At 39.3% G+C, this 25,823-nt stretch overlaps 1 protein-coding gene across 13 annotated transcripts in view; it reads right to left on the reverse strand.

Moving 5' to 3' along the window:
* The window catches only part of CASK (calcium/calmodulin dependent serine protein kinase), a 362,863-nt gene that overhangs the window by 89,382 nt on the left and 247,658 nt on the right, over positions 1-25,823 (reverse strand). For all 13 annotated transcript variants that reach the window (XM_013057510.2, XM_004754920.2, XM_045089473.1 and 10 more), the window contains exon 9: positions 18,091-18,174. In XM_013057510.2, coding sequence (XP_012912964.1) covers positions 18,091-18,174 — 84 coding nt within the window. The remainder of the gene's footprint in view (positions 1-18,090; positions 18,175-25,823) is intronic.

A 25,823-nucleotide genomic window follows, 5' to 3' on the forward strand; every position in this document is an offset into this window, starting at 1 on the left:
ACATTTTAGAGATGCTTTAGTTTTCTTTCCAAATGAAGTTCAACTGAGTTTCTTAATATGTTGAGTTTATGTTTCAGGGCCTGTTCCAGCTACTACTGTGTTCAAAGATTTAGAAATACTTATGCCAGGAAAGCACTATTTAAAAGAGCCTTTAGAGAGGTAAATTCTTTTAAGACAATAGTAGCAAGTTCCTAATTTATGTCTTATGGTTAGCAGTTTTCTTTATTTAGTTTTCTAAACTCAGTGACTGCATGTAGTTTGAATAGTCAATGCAAAGCTATTATGTAAAACAGCAAAATGGTTCCAAAACAGTTTATGGATTTATAGAATTATAACCTTAGCGGATGAGTCATTCTAAAAGACTCATTTTACGTGTGAGGAAACTGAGGTCTGGAGAGGCTTTGCAACCTGTTAAGGTTGCTGCCAACTTAAGAGATAAAATCAAGCATAAACAGAATAGAGGTCCTCTGACTGCTCTCCCAGTTCAAGGGTTTTTACTATACCAGGTATCAGAAATCTTTTTCTGTAAAGGGCCAGATGAATATTTGAGGCCTGCAGGGAATCTGGTCTCTGTCGCAACTATTCAACTCTGCCACTGTAGCATGAAAGCAGCCACAGACAATATGCACACTGCTGTGTTCCAATAAATCTTTATATATAAAAGTAGGCTACGGGCCAGATTCGGTGCCCAGGCCATAGTGTGCCTCCTCTTGTACTAGACTATTGCTATGAAAGAGACTGGGTACAACGACATCAATATAGATTTAAAACAGGTAGTTCTTCAAACTTGTCAGTTCATCAAATCCTTCACAAAGAAGTTTTCTACCTACTTTAATTTAGATGGTATACTTTAGTAAGTTCTGAAATATAACAAACATGAATTAAGAAGACTATTCACAATCTGCTAAGACAGCAGACATTAAAGATACAATTTTTCACTAAGCAAATTAGGCAGATTCTGAATTCAAACAAAAAGAGAACTGTGGTGCCTGTGTGGTGCAGTTGGTTAAGCGTCTGACTCTTGGTTTTGGTTCAGGTCATGATCTCACAAGCGTGGGATCGAGTCCCATGTTGGGCTCTGTGCTTAGCACAGTGTCTGCTTAAGACTTTCCTTCTCCGGGTGCTCCATGCGATACATGCCCTCCTTAATACGTATTAACATGTATTGCATGGAGCACTGGGTGTGGTGCATAAACAATGAATCTTGGAACACTGAAAAAAGAAAATTTCATTAAAACAACAACAAAAAACAAAGTTTAGACCCTTAAGATCTGTGCTGGCTGACTGAACCATTAAAAAAAAAAAAAAGATATTCCTTCTCCCTCTGCCCCCCCCCCCCACACACACACTCTCTCTCTCTCTCTCTCTCTCTCTCTCAAATAAGGAAATCTTTTTTTAAAAAAGAGACAGAGCTACAAGTAATAATTCTCAACTCAATCCTAACTATTGTTAATATGTCAAATATCAAAGGGAATGCTCCCAGTTAGATGATTCTGTGTCTCATTTAGGAAGTGGAAAACAAGAAAACGGTTAGCTCAGACTTCTGCTAAGTTAAACTACTCGATGCACTTAAGGAGGTAACACAGTTTTCAAGAAAGGAACAGGAGAGCGGTGCCTAGATGGCTCAGTTGGTTAAGTGTCTGCCTTCGGCTCAGGTCATGATCCTGGAGTCCTGGGATTAAGCCCTACGTTGGGCTCCCTGCTCAGTGAGGAGCCTGCTTCTCCCTCTCCCTCTGCTGCTCCCCCTGCTTGTGCTCTTCTCTGTCAAATAAATAAAATCTTAAAAAAAGAGAGAGAAATGAACAGGAGAGTGAATACAGATGAACTGCTGACTTGACGACAATAGCCAAGTCCCTTTTTGGTGCCCTAAGCTCAGAAACAAGTACCATGAAGCCTGATAGACACAAAAGCAGGGAGGTACATTTTAAAAAGTCCAAATACCAAATACAAGTTTTGAAATGACATGAAGAATAACTGGCTTTGCATCCAAATGGCAAAATAAAACAGAGTCATACTGTAATATACTGAGGGGGCAAAACCCATCACAGGGTTATACAAATACTCATGTCACGTAAGGATTTGAGAAAGGATCATTTTATTAGGGTTCAACACTGAACTCTAAGCCCTAAAAAGGGTGAAATAGAACTTGGAGAGGTTGAGGCTGAACAGAGATGACCAGAAGGCTGGATAGCCATTTCAATGTAGAAATGGTAAAGGATTTGGGTTGATTACATGTAAGAACTGGGTCCTTGATGATGATGAGGTGAGATGACTGATGACGTCTAAGCTCCTGGCATCTCCCCATAGAGTCATAGGCAGTGTTGTCATTCGGTCTAGTCAGCACAGTCAATGTGCATAGGACCTCAAATGCAGGTTTAAAACAGGGAATTTTACAACGTTAAGTCGGGATATCTGACTAAAGGAGGCTGTGCTATCTTCTCTGAAGAAGCTGAACAATAAGACTTGTTAAGTGTAGCAGATATGACTACATTTAAGAGCAACTACACAGAATAGGTATCTTAGGAATCCTTTTGGGTCTGTGTAGAAGTATTTTAATTTTTTATTTTTAAAGATTTTATTTATTTATTTGACAGACAGAGATCACAAGTAGGCAGAGAAGCAGGCAGAGAGAGAGGAGGTTTTAACCCACTGAGTCACCCAGGCGCCCCTAGAAGTATTTTATAAAGATGGTCTTTTAATATACATAATAATGTTCAAAAGCTAGACTGCCAAACTGGGGAAGTAATACGTTCTATATTTCAGAATCAGAAATTAATAGAATTGCTTTGTAAAATCAAGAGAAAGATCAAAATCACTTCAATTATTATTTCTGGAACTGTTCATACCACAAGAACAGTTTTCACTTTTCAGAGTCATTGGTGCCTTCTGGGTAGCAGACTTGCTGCTCTGAGTAGGTAGAACCCACAACCACTGTGCTAATTACTTACCCCGTCTGTACCACTCCTTGCTACAGGAGAGGACTGTATGTAAATGCTGGCTTTCCTTAGGGTGCAAAGGTCCCCGACAAATCCCTAAGTTCATTGTTGTTGAATTAATAGAAAGGGGAAGACTGCCAAAAGGCAGCTATTAAAGCTTCCTGGTTAACCGCGCAAAAGGCGATGGTTAGGTGCAAGCATTACTCTTGGAGGTGCTAGGATTCCATGGTGCTGGACAACAGAACTTTCTGTGCTGACGGAAATGTTCTATACCTGTACTGTTTCATACAGTGGCCACTAGCCCCCATGTGGTAGTGAACACTTGATACATGGCTACTGCAACTGAGAAATCAAATGTAAAATTTTCTTTGATATTCATTAAAAATCATCACATATCGCTAGTGGCTATTGCATGTACAGTACATCTCTATAAAGTATTGGATAATGGCATTCCTGAGGTTTTTCTAGTTCTACAAAGTTCAGGAATTTGAGGGGCTGACTGGTAATTCAGAGAAGCAACAGGCTATACTTTGGCAATTTGCAAAATCGATAAAGGAAAATTATAGAAAATTATCAGAAATCTCCCTCACTTTCTCTATGTGCAGTGTAAGGAATAAATGGTTTTATCCTCTAAACTAAATTACATGGATTATACTTACCATTTCCTGAACTGAATGCAATACATTTACCCAAATACAGAATACTGCTTCTATTTTATTTATTTATTTTTTTTTGAGAGAGAGCACGCACTTGATTTGGGGGGGATTAGGAAGGGACAGAGGGAGAGAGAGAATCTTAAGCAGGTTCCATGCCCAGTGTGGAGCTTGATCTCACAACCCTGAGATCACAACCTGAGCTGAAATCAAGAGTTGGATGCTTAACCGACTGAGCCACCCAGGCACCCCTATTGCTTCTACTCTTTTTTTTCCTTTACAAAATTTCTTCGACATGCTTCACTGTAGGGAAATTTGCTTTCTAGAGGTAGAAATAATTCATGAAGTAACGCGATGATTTCTGGAACAGATTCTTTGAGTCTCTTCCCTAGACAAGCTCAGATGCTGACAGACATTCCCCTAGCACTGCCCCCCACCCCCAAACCTGACTCCTGGCTTGGTAACTACAAGTAGACAGCACCCAGGGTGACAGCAGAGGTGTATCTCCTTAAGAGAAACCCCCGAGCACAAATTTTCTAGACAGCCTGGATCACAGTCTGTCTTGTGCATCTTATGTTAATATTCAACTTGAGAAAACAGGATTCTCATATCTAGTCTTATACTGAGGCCTACAGTATTTATTAAAGGAAGTATTGTTTGTAGGATTTTTTTTTAAAGGAAAGTATTAAAAGTCTAGAGCTTAGTATAAAACAAAAAGAGGGGGAAAAACCCCAACATCTGAAATCTGGTAATCAAAATGAGAAATGCAAATTTTCTGCTGTCACTCAAAGATGTAGAACCAAATAATGAAAGAGAGGAGAAGAAAAAGAAGTGTGTGATAATTTGAATCACATGCAGGTTTCCATTAACTTTTTAAAAATCTATATGTGAAAGATAGTCTGAAAATGATGTTAATGTTAATTCTTCAAATAATTCTCCCATTAGAGATTTATCATCTCCTTTGGCCTACTGAGAGGTTACATGCCAAAACGAATGAACAAATATGGAAAGAAATACTTTCTGATTGTTGAGTATAGATATTACTGTAATGAATAATGAGCCATAATCTTGAACTTTCAAAGTAAAATGAGTGATGTTTTATATTCTGGCATACAAAAGTTCCACAAAACTTTCAGAATGAGAAAAAGGTTCAACCTCAAAAGTAAAACTCACCAAAAATACATACAAATTTACTCAAACAGGTATAAGTCTTTTGGAGGGCAGGTTGTTTATAGGGACCAAAAGTCTTCAATACACGCATATACTTTGATGCCAACAATTCCACTAGCACAAAAGTTACCCTAGGAAATTAATCATAGGTATACATAGTTTTATTAATGAAAATAGACAATACAATAGTATATGGCTGTGGAAAATGGGAAGTGATCCCTGTGTCTAATAGCTGGTTAATTAAGTTATGATATATACAATATGATGGAATTTTGTGGAACCATTACCGTTTGTGCTTAAGAGTAATGACTCTCAATAAGGTGGCCATACCATAATCAACCATGAGACTTTTTTAATAAATACATGCCCCTCCAACCTCTAGCATAACTAAGACTGAGGGAGGGCTGGTCCCTTGGGTGAGCTGGGTGGTGCAGTGAGCCATGGTTACTATGGGAATGGGTCATATCCCTTAAGTGTACTGAAAAGGCAACCAGTATGTAAGAAAAGTATTTTGTCATATGGTTAAAAAAAAAGTGGGCTATGGGAAATTTACATAAAACTAAACATTTTAAAGTGCAACTCAGGGGTGCCTGGGTGGCTCAGTGAGTTAAGCCTCTGCTTTCGGCTCAGGTCATGATCTCAGGGTCCTGGGATTGAGCCCCGCGTCAGGCTCTCTGCTCAGCAGGGACCCTGCTTCCCCTAACCTCTGCCTACCTCTCTGCCTACTTGTGCTATCTCTCTCTGTCAAATAATTAAATAAAATCTTTAAAAAAATAAAGTGCAATTCATTAGCTTTCAGTACATTCACGATGTTGTACAGCCACAGTTTCTGCCTAGTTCCAGAACATCACCTCCCCCCACCCCCAAATCCTCATAAGCATTAAGCAGTCACTACCCAGCACCTGGCAATCACCAGTATACTTTCAGTCTCTATGGATTTACAGATATTAATACCTCTATTCAAATAAATGGAATCCAATATGTGGCCTTTTTTTAAAAAAAATTTTTATTTATTTGACAGAGAGAGAGAGATCACAAGTAGGCAGAGAGGCAGGCAGAGAGAAGGGGGGGAAGCAGGCTCCCTGCTGAGCAGAGAGCCTGATGTGGGGCTCGATCCCAGGACTCTGAGATCATGACCTGAGCTGAAGGCAGAGGCTTAACCCACTGAGCCACCCAGGGGCCCTCCAATATGTGGCCTTTTATGTCTCTTTTTGCACATGGGATATCCAATTGTCCCAGCACCATTTGCTGAGAAGACTACTCATTCCCCCACTGAATTGCCTTGGCACGTTTATTGAAATCAACTAACCATAAATATAAGAGTTTATTCCTCAACTCTCAGCTGTGTCCATTGATCTACATGTCTACCCCTATCCCATACTAGTACCAGAATCCTGATACCTGTAGCCTTATAGTTGAGTTAGTATGAGTCCTCCAACTTGGTCCTTTTTTTCAAGATTATTTTGGCTCTTCTAGGTCCTTTGCATCTCCATATGAATTTTTAGGACCCATCTGTCAATTTCTGCTTAAGAGCTTGTGTTTAATCTACAGATCAACTTGGGAAACACTGTCATCTTAATAATACTGAAACTTCCAGTCTATGAACATTAAATATCTCTCCATTAATTTAGCTTTTCTTTAATTTCTCTCAGCAATGTAAGTTTACAGGTCTTGTACTTCTTTTGTCAAATTTATACTTAAGCATTTAATTCTTTTTGATGCTACCATGAATGGAATTGTTTCTTAATTTTAAGATTATTCATTGCTCATATATAGAAATACAATTCAATTCTGTATACTGATCTTGTATCCTGTGACCTTGCTGGACTTCTTTGTTATCCCCCACCCTTTTTAAAAAAGATTTTATTTGTTTTAGAGAGAGAGAGAGAAAGAACACAAGCAGGGGGAGGAACAGAGGGCGAGGGAGCTATTCTCTAACAGACTCCATGCTGAGCGCACAGCCTGATGTGGGGCTTGATCCCAGGACCCCAGTATCATGACCTGAGCCAAAACCAAGAGCTGGACACTTAACTAAGCCACCCAGGTACCTCTGTTTGTTATTTCTATGAGTTTTTTGTGGATATCTTACAATTTTCCACATATTGGATCATGTTATCTGTAACCAATGACAGTTTTACTTTCTTTCCAATACGGTTATCTTTTGTTTTCTTTCCTGATTGTACTAGAGCCTGAGAATATGTATTTTTTAAGAGGTTCCAAGGTGATGCCAATGCTGCTGATCTGGGGACCACACTTGGAGATCCACTGCTTTAAAGAACGTCTATCTCATGATGGAAATGACACCTGATGTGCGTCATTGAAGGGAAGTAAATGTTTCTTTTTTTAAATATTAACATATAGTGTATTATTTTCCCCAGGGATACAGGTCAGCGAATCATCAGGCTTACACATTTCACAGCACTCACCATAGCACATACCCTCCCCAATGTCCATAACCACACCACCCTATCCCTATTTCCCCACCTCCCCCCCCCCCCGCAACCCTCAGTTTGTTTTGTGAGATTAAGAGTCTCTCTTATGTTTGTCTCCCTCCCGATCCCATCTTGTTTCATTTTTTTCCCTCCCTACCCACCACGATACCCTGCCCTGCCTCTCAAATTCCTCATATCAGAGAGGTCGTATGATAGTTGTCTTTCTCCAATTGACTTATTTCGCTCAGCATAATACTCTTTAGTTCCATCCATGTCATTGCAGATAGCAAGATTTTGGGTTTTTGATGGCTGCATAGTATTCCATTGTGTGTGTGTGTGTGTGTGTGTGTGTGTGTGTGTGTATACCACATCTTCTTTATCCATTCATCTGTTGATGGACATCTAGGTTCTTTCCATAGTTTGGCTATTGTGGACATTGCTGCTATAAACATTTGGGTGCACGTGCCTCTTCAGATCACTACATTTGTATCTTTGGGGTAAATACCCAGTAGTGCGATTGCTGGGTCATAGGGTAGCTCCATTTTCAACTTTTTGAGGGACCTCCATACTGTTTTAGAAGGGAAGTAAATATTACAGTATACTACAAGTATAAGATCCTCTCTTTATAAGTGAGGGAAAATGATAATCCAAGAGATCCAAATGGTCTAAGCATAATTACATAATTACTTTGGAAGAAATACATAAACAGATTATCCAATGAGGTTTTTGGTGATCTATACATTATTTGTATGTATGTATGTATGTATATATGTACATATGTATGTACTTATTGATTGATTGATTGATTATAAACTCTACACCAAATGTGGAGCTTAAGCTCACGACCCCAACCTTGAATTTAGGAGTTGCATGCTCCACTGACTGAGCCAGCCAGGCGCCCCATCTATACATCTTAAAAAGCTTTAAAAAATTTCAAAATGGGGGCACCTGGGTGGCTCAGTCGGTTAAGCCTCTGCCTTCAGGTCGTGATCCCAGGGTCCTGGGATCAAGCCCTGCATCAGGCTCTCTGCTCAGCAGGGAGCTTGCTTCCCCACACCCTGCCTGCCTCTCTGCCTACTTGTGATCTCTCTGTCAAATATATAAATAAAATCTTAAAAAAACCCTTCAAAATGTTACTGTTAATGACTAGAGAAAAGCTAAAATGGTATGGAGTGTCCATTCTGGAATTACAGTTATTCATAAACAGAGTACCACACTGAGGTTCCACACTGGAAGTGGAGTCTGCTTGAGATTATCTCTCTCCCTCTCCCTCTATTCCTTCCCCTACATGCACTCTCATTCTCTCAAATAAGTAAATAAATCTTAAAAAAAGAATCATAATAAAACAGTAACAACAATGATAAGGATGATAAGGTTAATAACAATATGCATAGAACATTTATGAATGCCACATACTATTCTAACTGCTGCAAGATATTAATTCATTGAATTCTTACAGTCCTATGAGTTAGCTATTATCATTATCCCCATCTTGTAGATAAGGGAACTGAGGCACAGAGAATTTATTTATTTAAAATATTTTATTCATTTATTTGAGAGAGAGAGCCCATGCATGCACAGGAGCAAGGGGGAAGAGCAGAGGGAGGGGGACAAGGAGACTCACACTGAGTATGGAGCCCAGTGCAGGACTTGATCTCACAACCACAAGTTCATGACCTGAGTCAAAATCAAGAGTTAGATGCTCAAATGACTGAGCCACCCAGTTGCTCTGAGGCACAGCACATTCAAACAACTGGCTTAAGATCACACATCTAGTAGGTGTCAGAGCCATGATTACTCTAGGGCAATGTAGCTCTAGGGCCAACTCCTTCCCATAATGCTGTATTCCTTCTGTTTCTTCTTGCCACAGACAATAACAATTTACTTCCTCTAAGTAACAAAAGCAATCTTCTAGTGCTTTCTGTGAACTTCCCTTTTAATCATTTCAAAGGGAGTCCAAAAAATTAGGTTATTGTCCAACATTTGAGGAGGTTAACAGTGCCTGGGTAGAAAGATGGTTACCTAGCTGTTCACTTGAAACAAAGCTGTGTGGTGGGTTCTGAGAGATAGCAAAGTTGCAGTCTTCTAGAAGCTCACAGAAGAGGCAGAATGAAGATAATGAGTTCCTTGAGGAGGGTAGGCATAACATACTTTAGCCAGGATGGCTGAATCACACAAAGGAATAAAGCCTTACCAGAAGCCAAAAAATGTCAGTGACAACCCTGCTGATGTTCCTAATTCTAGGTTGTTTGGTGGGTCTTGAAACCTTAAATAGCTCTGCAAAGGGATGTGGTAAGTTCATATGACCCCTCTCTGCTGGAACAGCTTTGTCCTGTCCAAATGAATCTTAGTCACTACTCTGGCTATTTTAGGCCTGAGTCTGATTCTGTGGAGAACTATGGCATTGGTTTCTTGTGATAGAGCAAACCTGAGCCCCATGGTAAAAGGCCTGTACTAAAAGCCCCAGACAAGGCAATGTCATAAGGGCCAAAGCAGTTTTAGAGTTAAAAAGACTAGGGAAGAGTTGAGGGAAAAAAAAAGATAATTAATGGTTTCTTAGGGGAGGAAATGAACATCAAAAGTAGCTGGCCAAATTTCACTTTGTATAAGATTATTTTTCTCTCTTGTAGGCTACATTAGTTTAGGTGTATATCAAAGATGCGGTGGCTCAGCCTCTTAAGCATCTGCCTTTGGCTCAGGTCAAGATTTCAGAGTCCTGGGATGGAGTCCCTGCCTTGGGCTCCTCGCTCAGCAGGGAGCCTGCTTCTCCTTTTCCCTCTGCCTGATGCTCTGCCTACTTATGCTCTCTATCTCTCTGTCAAATAAATAAATAAAATCTTTAAAACAAAAGAAAACAAAACAAAGACAGGGAAACTTCTTTGGGCACCATCTTGATATTGGCATGTCATTAATAATCATTTTTGCCAAGGACTTTTAAAGCAAATAGAGAAGAGCCAGTTTGAATCCCTGACTGCAAAAACAATTAGGGCAGAGGCTTAACTGAGAATCATTATCACCAACAATGACATGTTGCAATTTCCCTTGCTGTAGAATAGCACAGTCCAAAAGGACTTTTTACAATGATGGAGATGTCCTATATCTGTGTGGTCTGATTTGGCACCCACATTTGATTACTGAGCACTTGAAATGTGCTAGTGTGACCAGGGAACTGATCTTTCAGTTTTAATTTTCATTGATTTAAATTTAAATAGCTACATGTGGCCCCCAGCTATCACAATGGACAGTTCAGATCTATAGAATAATATTGTGGCCTAGGTTACCCCAAATTCATATAAATGTTCTTCTGAATCTAGAGTTGTATACAATTATTCATATATTTCAGGGGTTGAATAGTGAATGTTATTGCAATTTATGACCTATCCGAAAACACAAAGTTTTATAATTGGCAGGAGTCACTGGCTCAGGAAGACTACTAACCAATCAACCACTTAGAGGAGTTAAAAATTATGTTTTCAGGGGGGGAGGAGTCAAGATGGCGGAGAAGTAGCAGGCTGAGACTACTTCAGCTAGCCGGAGATCAGCTAGATAGCTTATCTAAAGATTGCAAACACCTGAAAATCCATCGGCACATCGAAAAGAAGAAGAACAGCAATTCTGGAAACAGAAATAGAACCACTTTCTGAAAGGTAGGACCGGCGGAGAAGTGAATCCAAAGCGACGGGAAGATAGACCCCAGGGGGAGGGGCCGGCTCCAGGCAAGCGGCGGAGCAACCGCGCACAAAATCAGGACTTTTAAAAGTCTGTTCCGCTGAGGGACATCGCTCCAGAGGCTACCCGGGGCAAAGCCCACACTGGGTTAGCGTGGCCTCAGGTCCCGCAGGGTCACAGAAGGATCGGTGGTGTCTGAGTGTCGCAGAGCTTGCGGGTATTGGAACGGGAAAGCCGGCTACAGAGACAGAGCCGACAGTAAGCTCGCAGCTCGGTGTTACCTTGAACCGGTCGCAGGCTCAGTGAGCTCAGAGCGCGGCCGGAGGTCAGGCAGACGGGAGTAACTGGGCGCTGTTCTCTGAGGACGCACTGAGGAGTGCGGCCCTGGGCTCTCGGCTCCTCCGGGCCGGAGACCAGGAGGCCGCCATTTGTATTCCCGTCCTCCGGAACTCTACGGAAAGCGCTCAGGGAACAAAAGCTCCTGAAAGCAAACCCAAGCAGATTACTCACCCCGGCCCCGGGTAAGGGCCATGTAATTCCGCCTGGGGCAAAGACACTTGAGAATCACTACAACAGGCCCCTCCCCCAAAGATCAACAAGAAATCCAGCCGAGACCAAGTTCACCTACCAAGCAGTGCGGTTTCAATACCAAGGAGAGCAGCAGAATTCCAGAGGAGGAGAAAGCCAAGCACGGAACTCATGGCTTTTTTCCTGTGATTTTTTTTAGTCTTGCAGTTAATTTAATTTTTTTCTTTTTCATTTTTTGTTTTTTTTTTCTTGCCTTCGGGTAAATTTTTTTTTAACTGTTACCTTTTTCTTTTTTAGCGACTTTTTACTAGTTTATCTAATATATATATTTTTCCTTTTTTATATTTTTCTTAGGTGTTTTCTTTTTTTATTTCTTTTCTTTTCTTTTCTTTTTTTTCTTTCTTTTTTCTTTTTTTTTTCTTTCTTCCTTTTTGAACCTCTTTTTATCCCCTTTCTCTCCCCTCACGATTTTGGATCTCTTTTAATTTGGTTAAAGCATATTTTCCTGGGGTTGTTGCCACCCTTTTAGTATTTTACTTGCCCCTTCATATACTCTTATCTGGACAAAATGACAAGACGGAAAAATTCAACACACAAAAAAGAACAAGAGGCAGTACCGAAGGCTAGGGACCTAATCAATACAGACATTCGTAATATGTCAGATCTAGAGTTCAGAATGACAATTCTCAAGGTTCTAGCCGGGCTCGAAAAAGGCATGGAAGATATTAGAGAAACCCTCTTGAAGATATAAAAGCCCCTTCTGGAGAAATAAAAGAACTAAAATCTAACCAAGTTGAAATCAAAAAAGCTATTAATGAGGTGCAATCAAAAATGGAGGTTCTCACTGCTAGGATAAATGAGGCAGAAGAAAGAATTAGTGATATAGAAGACCAAATGACAGAGAATAAAGAAGCTGAGCAAAAGAGGGACAAACAGCTACTGGACCACGAGGGGAGAATTCGAGAGATAAGTGACACCATAAGACGAAACAACATTAGAATAATTGGGATTCCAGAAGAAGAAGAAAGAGGGGAGCAGAAGGTATACTGGAGAGAATTATTGGGGAGAATTTCCCCAATATGGCAAAGGGAACGAGCATCAAAATTCAGGAGGTTCAGAGAACGCCCCTCAAAATCAATAAGAATAGGCCCACACCCCGTCACCTAATAGTAAAATTTACAAGTCTCAGTGACAAAGAGAAAATCCTGAAAGCAGCCCGGGAAAAGAAGTCTGTAACATACAATGGTAAGAATATTAGATTGGCAGAACTTATCCACAGAGACCTGGCAGGCCAGAAAGAGATGGCATGATATTTTCAGAGCACTAAACGAGAAAAACATGCAGCCAAGAATACTATATCCAGGAGGCTATCATTGAAAATAGAAGGAGAGATAAAAATCTTCCAGGACAAACAAAAACTGAAAGAATTTGCAAATACCAAACCAGCTCTACAGGAAATATTGAAAGGGGTCCTCTAAGCAAAGAGAGAGCCTACAAGTAGTAGATCAGAAAGGAACAGAGACCATATACAGTAACAGTCACCTTACAGGCAATACAATGGCACTAAATTCATATCTCTCAATAGTTACCCTGAATGTTAATGGGCTAAATGCCCCTGTCAAAAGACACAGGGTATCAGAATGGATAAAAAAACAAAACCCATCTATATGTTGCCTCCAAGAAACTCATTTTAAGCCCGAAGACACCTCCAGATTTAAAGTGAGGGGGTGGAACAGAATTTACCATGCTAATGGACATCAGAAGAAAGCAGGAGTGGCAATCCTTATATCAGATCAATTAGATTTTAAGCCAAAGACTAAAAAAGAGATGAGGAAGGACACTATATCATACTCAAAGGGTCTGTCCAACAAGAAGATTTAACAATTTTAAATATCTATGCCCCCAACATGGGAGCAGCCAACTATATAAACCAATTAATAACAAAATCAAAGAAACACATCAACAATAATACAATAATAGTAGGGGACTTTAACACTCCCCTCACTGAAATGGACAGATCATCCAAGCAAAAGATCAGCAAGGAAATAAAGGCCTTAAACGACACACTGGACCAGATGGACATCACAGATATAGTCAGAACCTTTCATCCCAAAGCAACAGAATACACATTCTTCTCTAGTGCACATGGAACATTCTCCAGAATAGATCACATCCTCGGTCCTAAATCAGGACTCAACCGGTATCAAAAGATTGGGATCATTCCCTGCATATTTTCAGACCACAATGCTCTAAAGCTAGAACTCAACCACAAAAGGAAGTTTGAAAAGAACCCAAATACATGGAGACTAAACAGCATCCTTCTAAAGAATGAATGGGTCAACCGGGAAATTAAAGAAGAATTGAAAAAAATCATGGAAACAAATGATAATGAAAATACAGCAGTTCAAAATCTGTGGGACAGAACAAAGGCAGTCCTGAGAGGAAAATATATAGTGGTACAAGCCTTTCTCAAGAAACAAGAAAGGTCTCAGGTACACAACCTAACCCTACACCTAAAGGAGTTGGAGAAAGAACAAGAAAGAAACCCTAAGCCCAGCAGGAGAAGAGAAATCATAAAGATCAGAGCAGAAATCAATGAAATAGAAACCAAAAAAACAATAGAGCAAATCAACGAAACTAGGAGCTGGTTCTTTGAAAGAATTAATAAAATTGATAAACCCCTGGCCCGACTTATCAAAAAGAAAAGAGAAAAGACCCAAATAAATAAAATCATGAATGAAAGAGGAGAGATCACAACTAACACCAAAGAAATACGAACTATTATAAAAAAATACTATGAGCAACTCTACGCCAATAAATTTGACAATCTGGAAGAAATGGATGCATTCCTAGAAACATATAAACTACCACAACTGAACCAGGAAGAAATACAAAGCCTGAACAGACCCATAACCAGTAAGGAGATTGAAACAGTCATTAAAAATCTCCAAACAAACAAAAGCCCAGGGCCAGACGGCTTCCCGGGGAAATTCTACCAAACATTTAAAGAAGAACTAATTCCTATTCTCCTGAAACTGTTCCCAAAAATAGAAATGGAAGGAAAACTTCCAAACTCATTTTATGAGGCCAGCATCACCTTGATCCCAAAACCAGACAAGGATCCCACCATAAAAGAGAGCTATAGACCAATATCCTTGATGAACACAGATGCGAAAATACTCAACAAAATACCAGCCAATAGGTTTCAACAGTACATTAAAAAGATTATTCACCACGACCAAGTGGGATTTATTCCAGGGCTGCAAGGTTGGTTCAACATCCGCAAATCAGTCAATGTGATACAACACATCAATAAAAGAAAGAACAAGAACCATATGATACTCTCAATAGATGCTGAAAAAGCATTTGACAAAGTACAGCATCCCTTCCTGATCAAAACTCTTCAAAGTGTATGGATAGAGGGCACATACCTCAATATCATGAAAGCCATCTATGAAAAACCCACCGCAAATATCATTCTCAATGGAGAAAAACTGAAAGCTTTTCCGCTAAGGTCAGGAAGACGGCAGGGATGTCCATTATCACCACTGCTATTCAACATAGTACTAGAGGTCCTAGCCTCAGCAATCAGACAACAAAAGGAAATTAAAGGCATCCAAATCGGCAAAGAAGAAGTCAAATTATCACTCTTCGCAGATGATATGATACTATATGTGGAAAACCCAAGCGACTCCACTCCAAAACTGCTAGAACTTATACAGGAATTCAGTAAAGTGTCAGGATATAAAATCAATGCACAGAAATCAGTTGCATTTCTCTACACCAACAGCAAGACAGAAGAAAGAGAAATTAAGGAGTCAATCCCATTTACAATTGCATCCAAAACCATAAGATACCTAGGAATAAACCTAACCAAAGAGACACAGAATCTATACTCAGAAAACTATAAAGTACTCATGAAAGAAATTGAGGAAGACACAAAGAAATGGAAAAATGTTCCATGCTCCTGGATTGGAAGAATAAATATTGTGAAAATGTCTATGCTACCTAAAGCAATCTACACATTTAATGCAATTCCTATCAAAGTACCATCCATCTTTTTCAAAGAAATGGAACAAATAATTCTAAAATTTATATGGAACCAGAAAAGACCTCGAATAGCCAAAGGGATATTGAAAAAGAAAGCCAATGTTGGTGGCATCACAATTCCGGACTTCAAGCTCTATTACAAAGCTGTCATCATCAAGACAGCATGGTACTGGCACAAAAACAGACACATAGATCAATGGAACAGAATAGAGAGCCCAGAAATAGACCCTCAACTCTATGGTCAACTAATCTTTGACAAAGCAGGAAAGAATGTCCAATGGAAAAAAGACAGCCTCTTCAATAAATGGTGCTGGGATAATTGGACAGCCACATGCAGAAAAATGAAATGGGACCATTTCCTTACAGCACACACAAAAATAGACTCAAAAATGGATGAAGGACCTCAATGTGCGAAAGGAATCCATCAAAATCCTTGAGGAGAACACAGGCAGCAACCTCTTCGACCTCTGCCGCAGCAACATCTTCCTAGGAACAACGCCAAAGGCAAGGGAAGCAAGGGAAAAAATGAACTATTGGCATTTCATCAAGATCAAAAGCTTTTGCACAGCAAAGGAAACAGTTAACAAAATCAAAAGACAACTGACAGAATGGGAGAAGATATTTGCAAACGACATATCAGATAAAGGACTAGTGTCCAGAATCTATAAAGAATTTAGCAAACTCAACACCCAAAGAACAAATAATCCAATCAAGAAATGGGCAGAGGACATGAACAGACATTTCTGCAAAGAAGACATCCAGATGGCCAACAGACACATGAAAAAGTGCTCCATATCACTCGGCATCAGGGAAATACAAATCAAAACCACAATGCGATATCACCTCACACCAGTCAGAATGGCTAAAATCAACAAGTCAGGAAATGACAGATGCTGGCGAGGATGCGGAGAAAGGGGAACCCTTCTACACTGTTGGTGGGAATGCAAGCTGGTGCAGCCACTCTGTGAAAACAGCATGGAGGTTCCTCAAAATGTTGAAAATAGAACTGCTCTATGACCCAGCAATTGCACTATTGGGTATTTACCCTAAAGATACAAACGTAGTGATCCAAAGGGGCACGTGCACCCGAATGTTTATAGCAGCAATGTCCACAATAGCCAAACTATGGAAAGAACCTAGATGTCCATCAACAGATGAATGGATCAAGAAGATGTGGTATATATACACAATGGAATACTATGCAGCCATCAAAAGAAATGAAATCTTGCCATTTGCGACAACATGGATGGAACTAGAGCGTATCATGCTTAGCGAAATAAGTCAAGCAGAGAAAGACAACTATCATATGATCTCCCTGATATGAGGAAGTGGTGATGCAACATGGGGGCTTAAGTGGGTAGGAGAAGAATCAATGAAACAAGATGGGATTGGGAGGGAGACAAACCATAAGTGACTCTTAATCTCAGAAAACAAACTGAGGGTTGCTGGGGGGAGGGGGTTTGGGAGAAGGGGGTGGGATTATGGACATTGGGGAGGGTATGTGGTTTGGTGAGTGCTGTGAAGTGTGTAAACCTGGTGATTCACAGACCTGTACCCCTGGGGATAAAAATATATGTTTATAAAAAATAAAAAATTTAAATTAGAAAAAAAATTATGTTTTTAGAGTAATAAAAAATAAGTCAAATGTAAGTTAAATTCAAGACCACATTATAATAGAGTTTCCTCTGTTGGAGAGAGCTGAGAAGGAGGATGATGTTGTTACATAACATTTTTGAATAGTGCTGGGGAGCCTGGGTTGTTCAGTTGATTAAGCGTCCAACTCATGGTTTTGGCTCAGGTCATGATATCAGGGTTGTGGGACTGAGCCCTGTGTTGGGCTCTGAGCTCAGCATAGAGTCTGCTTGAGATTCCCTCTCCCTTTACCCCTGCTCCCCCCTTCTCTCAAATAAATAAATAAATAGATAGATAGATAAATAGATAAAAAATTTTTTTGAATAGCGCTAAAAGACTCCATTATTTTTGTTTGGTCTTTTACAAAACGTTTAAAAATCAAATGGGCTTTCCACATGGGATAATTATATATATTTTTGGTGACATAGATAGAGTGGTAAAAAGAGAAAGGCACCTAGGAAGAATAAAGAAAAGGTGAGTAAAGTAATTTGGAAATATTTTCTAGTAGACCAAGGTAGTGGTCTGCTTTGTGATGGTTATCCAATTCTAACCCAGTACCGTTTTCATTGAGCTGAACTGACATTTTGTCAAAATATTTGAGAAAATGGGGATGCCTGGGTGGCTCAGTCTGTTAAGCATCTGCCTTTGACTTGGGTCATGATCCTGGGGTCCTGAGATCGAGTCCCACACTGGGATCCCTGCTCAGCAGGAAGCTTGCTTCTCCCTACCCGCCTCCCACTGACCCTCGACACTTGAGCTCTTTCTTGCTCTCTCTCTCTCTCTCTCAGATCAGTAAGTAAATAAAAAATTTAAAAAAAATTTAAAAAATTATATCTCTGCTATGAATTTTCAGGATAATACAAATCAAAATGTGATTAATTTTCCATTTATTATAACATTTTGTTTAGATTCACACTTAGATATTACCTTAAATGATTTAAAACCCAAAATCTTATTGAAGTAAGTTTCAGAAGTGAGAATTTAGCTGTAAGAAAGGTTTTTGTTGATTTCTTTAATTACCTTTAGTTTCCTCCTTGCATTGAATTTCCTCAGTTGCTCTACTGTTTCTGGAAGATGAATCTTGTAGGCATAACGATCCCGTTCCTATAAAAGAAGAAAGATAATGAACATATGGAGCCATTTAAAAAAGTGAAGAAACTTAATAAAAAACAAACAATAAAGCCCAAATTTCTTAAATATGAAACTTAGACTGAATTCTAGAATACTGGAGATTTTATTCCATGATACTGGTAAACATTATCAAATGAAAGCTACGAAGGTAAAAAGTGATAGTAAAATAATCCTTTAAAAAATTTTTTTTCAACATAAGAAAAGGCTAAAATAATGAGTTATATAATTTTCAGGTATATGGCTATATGGCTAAGAAAACCAACCATAATTCTGAAAAGTATGAAGCTACCTTTGATATGATCTTGTTAGGTAATATGAGCATGTGAAAAACTAATTCCACAAATGACTGAGCATTTGGAGTCATCTGGAATAACTGGATTTAAAAAAAGAAAAATCCCAGGGGCACCTGGGTGGCTCAGAGGGTTAAAGCCTCTGCCTTCGGCTCAGGTCATGATCCCAGGATCCTGGGATCAAGTCCCGCATCGGGCTCTCTGCTCAGCAGGGAGCCTGCTTCCCTTCCTCCCTCTCTGCCTGCCTCTCTGCCTACTTGTGATCTCTGTCAAATAAATAAATAAAAATCTTAAAAAAAAAGGGAAGAAAAATCCCAGTATCTTTGAACTAGAACAAATTTTCAAGGCCATCTAATTCAACCATTTCCCCATGTGGGATCCTCTTCAATCCCTGATGGGAGGATTATTCTGTTTGACCTTGTCCAGTAGGTGATCATTATTTTATGGTAACTTACTATAATTTTAAGAAAGTAAAAATGTTCTTACTTAGCCTGGGCCCACACCTGGCTTGTTTGGATTAGCTCTGTCCTCTGTAACATCACGGAGCAAACATCATACCTCTTCCATACAATAACACTTCAGTAGCTAAGAGGGGGATCACGCTTCTCCTAAATCTATTCTCTGGGATGTCTCCAGTTGCCTCAACTATTCCTCCTGTATATTTTAAACCTCTTGTCATCCTTCTTAACATCTCCTTCAGTTCAACTCTAATTTGTCAGTGCATCAAAGATTTAGGTAAGTATTCATTTCAGAAATATTTCTTGAGAGACTATTATATGCTAGGCATCATTCTATGCATTTGGCATACAGGAATAAACAAAACCAATAAAGATTCAGGCCCTCGTATAGCTCATATTCAAATAAGAGAAGGAAATACAAAAAGGTAAATTATGGAGTATGATAAAAACAGTATGGAATAAAGCAAAAAGGAAAGCAGAGTGAGGGGGGTTGGGTATACTGAAGTTTAAAACATGGTGGTCAGGGCGCCTGGGTGGCTCAGTGGGTTAAGCCGCTGCCTGTGGCTCAGGTCATGATCTCAGGGTCCTGGGATCGAGGCCCGCATAGGGCTCTCTGCTCAGCAGGGAGCCTGCTTCCCTCTCTCTCTCTCTCTGCCTGCCTCTCCATCTACTTGTGATTTCTCTCTGTCAAATAAATAAATAAAAACTTAAAAAAAAAAAAACAGGGTGGTCAGAGTAGGCCCAATTACTGTGAGGACACCCAAAAGTGGTGAGGAAGTGGTCTAGGCAGGGAGAACCACCAATCCAAAGGCCCAAAGGAGGGAGTGCACCTAGAATTTCCAAGAACTAGTAGGGAGACCCAGATGTGTAGAGTAAATAGATCAGATCAGAGAGATGACAGGCTGGGGATAGGCCATAAACAGCCTTTTACTCTGCGTGGAAGAGGGAGCCACTGGAGGGTTTTGAGCTGAAGTGACATGATCTGACAATTTTAAAGAAACAATTGGTTATTGTTTTGAAAACAGATTAGAAGGGGGCATGGGTTTAAGAAAATAAAAGTGGGGGGGGGCAAGGATACCAGTTAGAAGATTATTGCAGTAATCTGTGAGGGGAGATGATGATAGATGAAACCAGGTGGAAAAATTTTAAAAAGTGAAAAGGAGATAGGTACTCATTTTCCAACTTGTGTCAGTCCACATAAAGGTTCTGAACTTCATCCATGAAGTTGCGAGTATCAATAGTTCAGTCCTTTTTTATTGCCGAGTGGCATACCACTGCAAGGATATGCCATAATTTGTTTATTCGTTCATCTGCTTATCGACTGTGGGTTGTTTCCAAATTTTGGCTATTACATAGAAAGCTGCTATGAATATTAATGTACAAGTCTTTGTATGGACATGTATTTCATTTTTCTTAGGTAAGTACTTAGGAGTAGAATGGCTGGGTTGTATTACAGGAGTATGTTTAACTTTTAAGAAATTGCCAACCTGTTTTCCAAAGTGGTTGTACCATTTTACATTTCCATAGCAATGTATCACTTCCGGTTGTTCTATATTCTCACCAGCACTTGGTATGGTTAGTTTTTTGATTTTACTCATTCTGATACATGTGCATATAGAGATCTCATTGTGGCATCACTTTGTATTTCCCTGATGACTCATGATATTGAGCAACTTTGCTTATGCTTATTTGCCATCCATATATCTTACTTGTTGAAGAAGTGTCTGTTCCAAATACTTCCCTGTTCTGAACTGGGGTGGGTGTTTTCTTATTACTGACTTATAAGAATTCTTCCCAAATAGGGAAAGGGATTAAAAGGTACAAATTCTCAGTTATAAAATAAATAAGACACAGAGATGTAATGTACAGCAAAGGAAATACAGTTAATAATATTGTTACAACTCTGTAAGGTGACAGATAGTAGCTAGGTTTTAGCATGGTGATTATTTCATAATGTATATAAACTTTCAATTACTATGTTGTACACATGAAATGGATATAATATTGTGTGTCAATGACAGTTCAAAAGAAGGGATTCTTTACATAACCTAAATATGTAACTCCTTTATCAGATAGCTAATTTGCAAATATTTACTCCCATTTTTAGCTTATCTTTTCATTTCTTTACAGTGTCTTTCCAAGAACAGAAGTTCTTAATTCTGAATATATTTTGTAGGTGGAAAGAACAGGATTTTCTGACAGATTGGTTGTGGGGTGTGAGAGAGAGGAGTCAAAGACTACACCAAGTTTTTCAGTGTGAGCAACTAGGAGTCTGACACCAATGGAGATGGGGAAGAGAGCAGGACTACAGTTTTGACTGTATTATGCTTGAAATATGTAAAGTTCAAATGGAGATTCAAGTAGGTACTTGGACATACGAGCCTGGAGTGCAGGAGAGAAATGTGGGCTGGAAATGAAGTTTTGGAGGGTCATAAACATTTAGAAGGTATTAAGTTAGTATTTAACTCTGTTCCAGCCACTGAATTTGGGGCTTTCACTGGCATTATCCCATTTATTCTTTTTTTTAAAAAAAGATTTTATTTATTTATCTGACAGAGACACAGCAAGAGAGGGAACACAGTAGAGGGAGAGGAGAGGAAAAAGCAGGGAGCCTGATGTGGGGTTCGATCCCAGGACCTGGGGATCATTACCTGGGCCGAAGGCAGATGCTTAATGACTGAGCCACCCAGGCACCACATATTCTTTTTTTCTTTTTTAATTAGAAATATTTATTTATTTTAGAGAGAGCCTGTGTGCAAGAGCAGGAAGAGGGGCAGAGGAAGAGAGAAAATCTCCAGCAGACTCAGCATGCTGAGTACAGAGCCTGATTCAGGGCTTGATTTGATTTCAAGACCCTGAGATCATGACCTGAGCTGAAATCAAGAGTCGGATGCTTATGTGACTGAGCCATGCAGGGGGCCCCCCTCATTTATTCTTTAAAACAACTATATAAGATAGTAGAGATAATACTACACATTAATTATCTCAAAAGTCATGGCTCAAATGGATGTAACTATCATCACAATAGTTAGCATGTATTGAGGGGCTTATTACATGCCAGGCATTGTTCTAGTGCTTTACATGTTTATGTTACTTATTCTTTACAAGGTAGGAGGATATTATATCTTATTATGCATCTGGGAAAAAAGGAGATGCATTCAGAGAGAGTCAATTATCATATGGTTTCACTTATTTGTGGAGCATAACAAATAGCATGGAGGACATGGGGAGATGGAGAGGAGAAGGGAGTTGGAGGAAATTGGAAGGGGAGTGAACCATGAGAGACTATGGACTCTGAAAAACAATCTGAGGGGTTTGAAGGGGTGGGGGTGGGAGGTTGGGGGAACCAGCTGGTGGGTATTAGAGAGGGCACGGATGGCATGGAGCACTGGGTGTGGTGCAAAAACAATGAATACTGTTATGCTGAAAAAAATAAATTAATTAAAAAAAAAAGAGATGCATTATACCTGATGAAGATTAATTAGTATGAAGTGGGCCTCTTAATTTTCTTAATCTGAATACTATATAACATTTGGAAATTAAATTCAAGATCACATTATTATTATTTTTTTAAGATTTTGTTTATTTATTTGACACACAGAGATCACAAGTAGGCAGAGAGGCAGACAGAGAGAGAGGAGGAAGCAGGCTCCCAGCTGAGCCGAGAGCCTGATGTGGGGCTTGATCCCAGGATCTGGGATCATGACCTGAGCCAAAGGCAGAGGCCTTAACCCACTGAGCCACACAGGTGCCCCTATTTTTTATTTTTTAAAAGATTTTATTTATTTGTCAGAGAGAAAGAGAGAGAGAGTGCATAAGAAGAGGGAGAAGCAGGCTCCCCAGTGAGCAGGGAACCTGATGTGGGATTTGATCCCAGGACCCTGGGATCATGACCTGAGCTAAAGGCAGACACTTTACCAACTGAACTACCCAGGCAACCCACATTATTATTTTGTACCTAAATTCATGTGTGCATGTGAGCCACTTCTAAAATCAATATTTTGGTATTATGTACTTATGAAATTTATTTTTGAATTTAAATGTAGAATTTTATAGTCAGTCTTGTCAAAATTTTACCTTATTATCATTGGCATTCCTAAGGAATGAATACAAACACTTTAAAATTTATTTTCTACATTAATGACTAAATGTAACAAGAGTTCTACTGGAGAGCAAAGTTGTATTTTTCTTGAGTGCACATACAATGCTTGATGTCAAAATGACTATAATTTGCACATCTGCCAGATTCTATATGCTAAACATCTTGGAAATGATTTTATTGTCTTTAGGGACTTAATCTCCTTTTCCTGCACTAAGCCAGAACAGGTTCACCAATACAGAAGACGTAAGAATTTATCAAATAATTAACTAGCAGAGACAAGCATAAAATTAGCATTCTATAACAAGCAAGGCAATCTTTTAATGGATTGCTGTTACTGTTTGTGGAAGATGTGATACACACACATGTACAAAACACACAATGGACTATTACTAAGCCATAAAAAAGAATGAAATCTTGCCATTCGCAACAACACAGATGGACCTACAGGATATTATGCTAAATTAATTCAGACAGAGAAAGGCAAATACCCTACGATTTCACTTAAATGTGGAATCAGAAAGACAAAATAGGGGTGCTTGGCTGGCTTAGTCGGTAGAACCTGTCTCTCAACCTCAGGGTCATGAGTTCAAGCCCACACTGGACATGGAGTCTACTTAAAAAAATAATGAAAGACAAAACAAACGACCAAACAAAACCATAAACAGTTTCATAAATACAGAGAACGAACTGGTAGTTGCCAGAATGGATGATGGTGGTGGTGGGGGAATAGGTGAGAATAGGTGAAGGAGATTAAGAAGAACAAACTTCCAGTTATAGAATAAGTACATCTTAGGGATGAAAAGTACAGCATATGGAATATAGTCGATAATATTATAATTCCTCTGTTCAGTGACTGGTATTATTGTAGCAAGCAGTGCATGAGGTACACAATTGTAGAACCACTATTTTGAACATCTGAAACTAATATAACATATGGCAGCTAAACTTCAATTAAAAAAATTATAAACAAAATTTTACGGTGTGTTATGCCTGGTGATATTTAACCAACATATATGGAAAAACAAACATCAAAATGGGCTTTGTTTTACTTTCTGAGTAAAACTTGTTTTTGCATTTTGATAGAATGGGGGGTGTGTGGGGAAGCAAACCCAGGAAAGTCTTCAACACAAGCCAAAGAACCCAAACGAAAAGGAGCTGTATAATATAGCAGAAAGACAGTGAGTTTGGAGTCAGAATGACTTTTGTTCAAATTCTGGGTCATTTAGGTACTGGCTGTATGACCTTATATTCTCTTAACTGTTTCTTTTTGAAAACTAATCTTACAGGATTTTTATGAAGATTAAAGGAGATGCTGTATAGGTACATGATGGGTTTTAATAATCGTTTTTGTGGGCGCCTGGGTGGCTCAGTGGGTTAAGCTGCTGCCTTCAGCTCAGGTCATGATCTCAGGGTCCTGGGATCGAGTCCCGCATCAGGCTCTCTGCTCTGCAGGGAGCCTGCTTCCTCCTCTCCCTCTCTCTGCCTGCCTGTCTGCCTGCTTGTGATCTCTGTCTGTCAAATAAATAAATAAAATCTTTAAAAAAATAATCGTTTTTGCTAGTCAACATGTATAAACCTCTGATGTAAAGTAATTAAGGAGTGCTGTAAGTATGTATGCCTGTATCAACAAACAGCTTATTAAATAAGTTTGGTTGTTTTCTAAATGATAATATGTTCCTATCACGTAAGAAAAATGTAAAAATAAAATATAGTGAGGAAGATGTGGTCCATATACACTATGGAGTATTATGCCTCCATCAGAAAGGATGAATACTCAACTTTTGTAGCAACATGGACGGGACTGGAAGAGATTATGCTGAGTGAAATAAGTCAAGCAGAGAGAGTCAATTATCATATGGTTTCACTTATTTGTGGAGCATAATTAATAGCATGGAGGACAAGGGGAGATGGAGAGGAGAAGGGAGTTGGGGGAAATTGGAAGGGGAGGTGAACCATGAGAGACTACGGACTCTGAAAAACAATCTGAGGGGTTTGAAGCAGCGGTGGGCGGGGAGGTTGGGGGGACCAGGTGGTGGGTATTAGAGAAGGCACGGATTGCATGGAGCACTGGGTGTGGTGCAAAAATAATGAATACTATTATGCTGAAAATTAAAAAAAAAAATTACAGGAGACCAAACCTGTGATCCATTTCTAATTGTCTTTATTTACTGTTTCCAAAAAAGGGTGAACCAAGTAACAGCATGTTTTTGAATGAAGAGTCCTAAGTCTTCTCTAATATAGTGGCCACTAGGTAAAACTATCCAAATTTAAATTCATTAAAATTAAATGTAATTAAGGGATGCCTGGGTGGCTCAGTTGGTTAAGTGTTTGACTCTTGGTTTCAGCTCAGGTCATGAGTTCGAGTCCTGAGACAGGCTCCGTGTTTAGTGGGGAGTCTGCTTGAGATTCTCTCCCTCTGCCCCTCCCCGTACCTGCATGTGTACCATCTCGCTCTCTCAAATAAATAAATCTGAAAAAAATTAATATAATTAAAAATTCAGTTCTTCAGTTACACTAGACACGTTTCAAGCATATGGCTAGTTGCTACCATGCTGGACAGTTCAGATATATATTACTGCCCTCGTGACAGAAAGTTCTTCATGGACAATGCTGGTAGGGAGTCTTTATTACTATTGCTGTATTGAGGTGAAAGTTGGACTGCATTTTGCTTAAACTGAAACTGCTTAACATTTTAGTTATATGTAACAGAAAAAATTCCCTCTGATATTAAAAAAAATTAAAGGGTCTTCAGACCCTTCGTAGTCTCTACAG

This window comes from Mustela putorius, unplaced genomic scaffold (assembly GCF_011764305.1).
Source record: "Mustela putorius furo isolate JIRA1106 unplaced genomic scaffold, ASM1176430v1.1 tig00003836_pilon_pilon_pilon, whole genome shotgun sequence".
Classification (NCBI taxonomy): domain Eukaryota; kingdom Metazoa; phylum Chordata; class Mammalia; order Carnivora; family Mustelidae; genus Mustela; species Mustela putorius.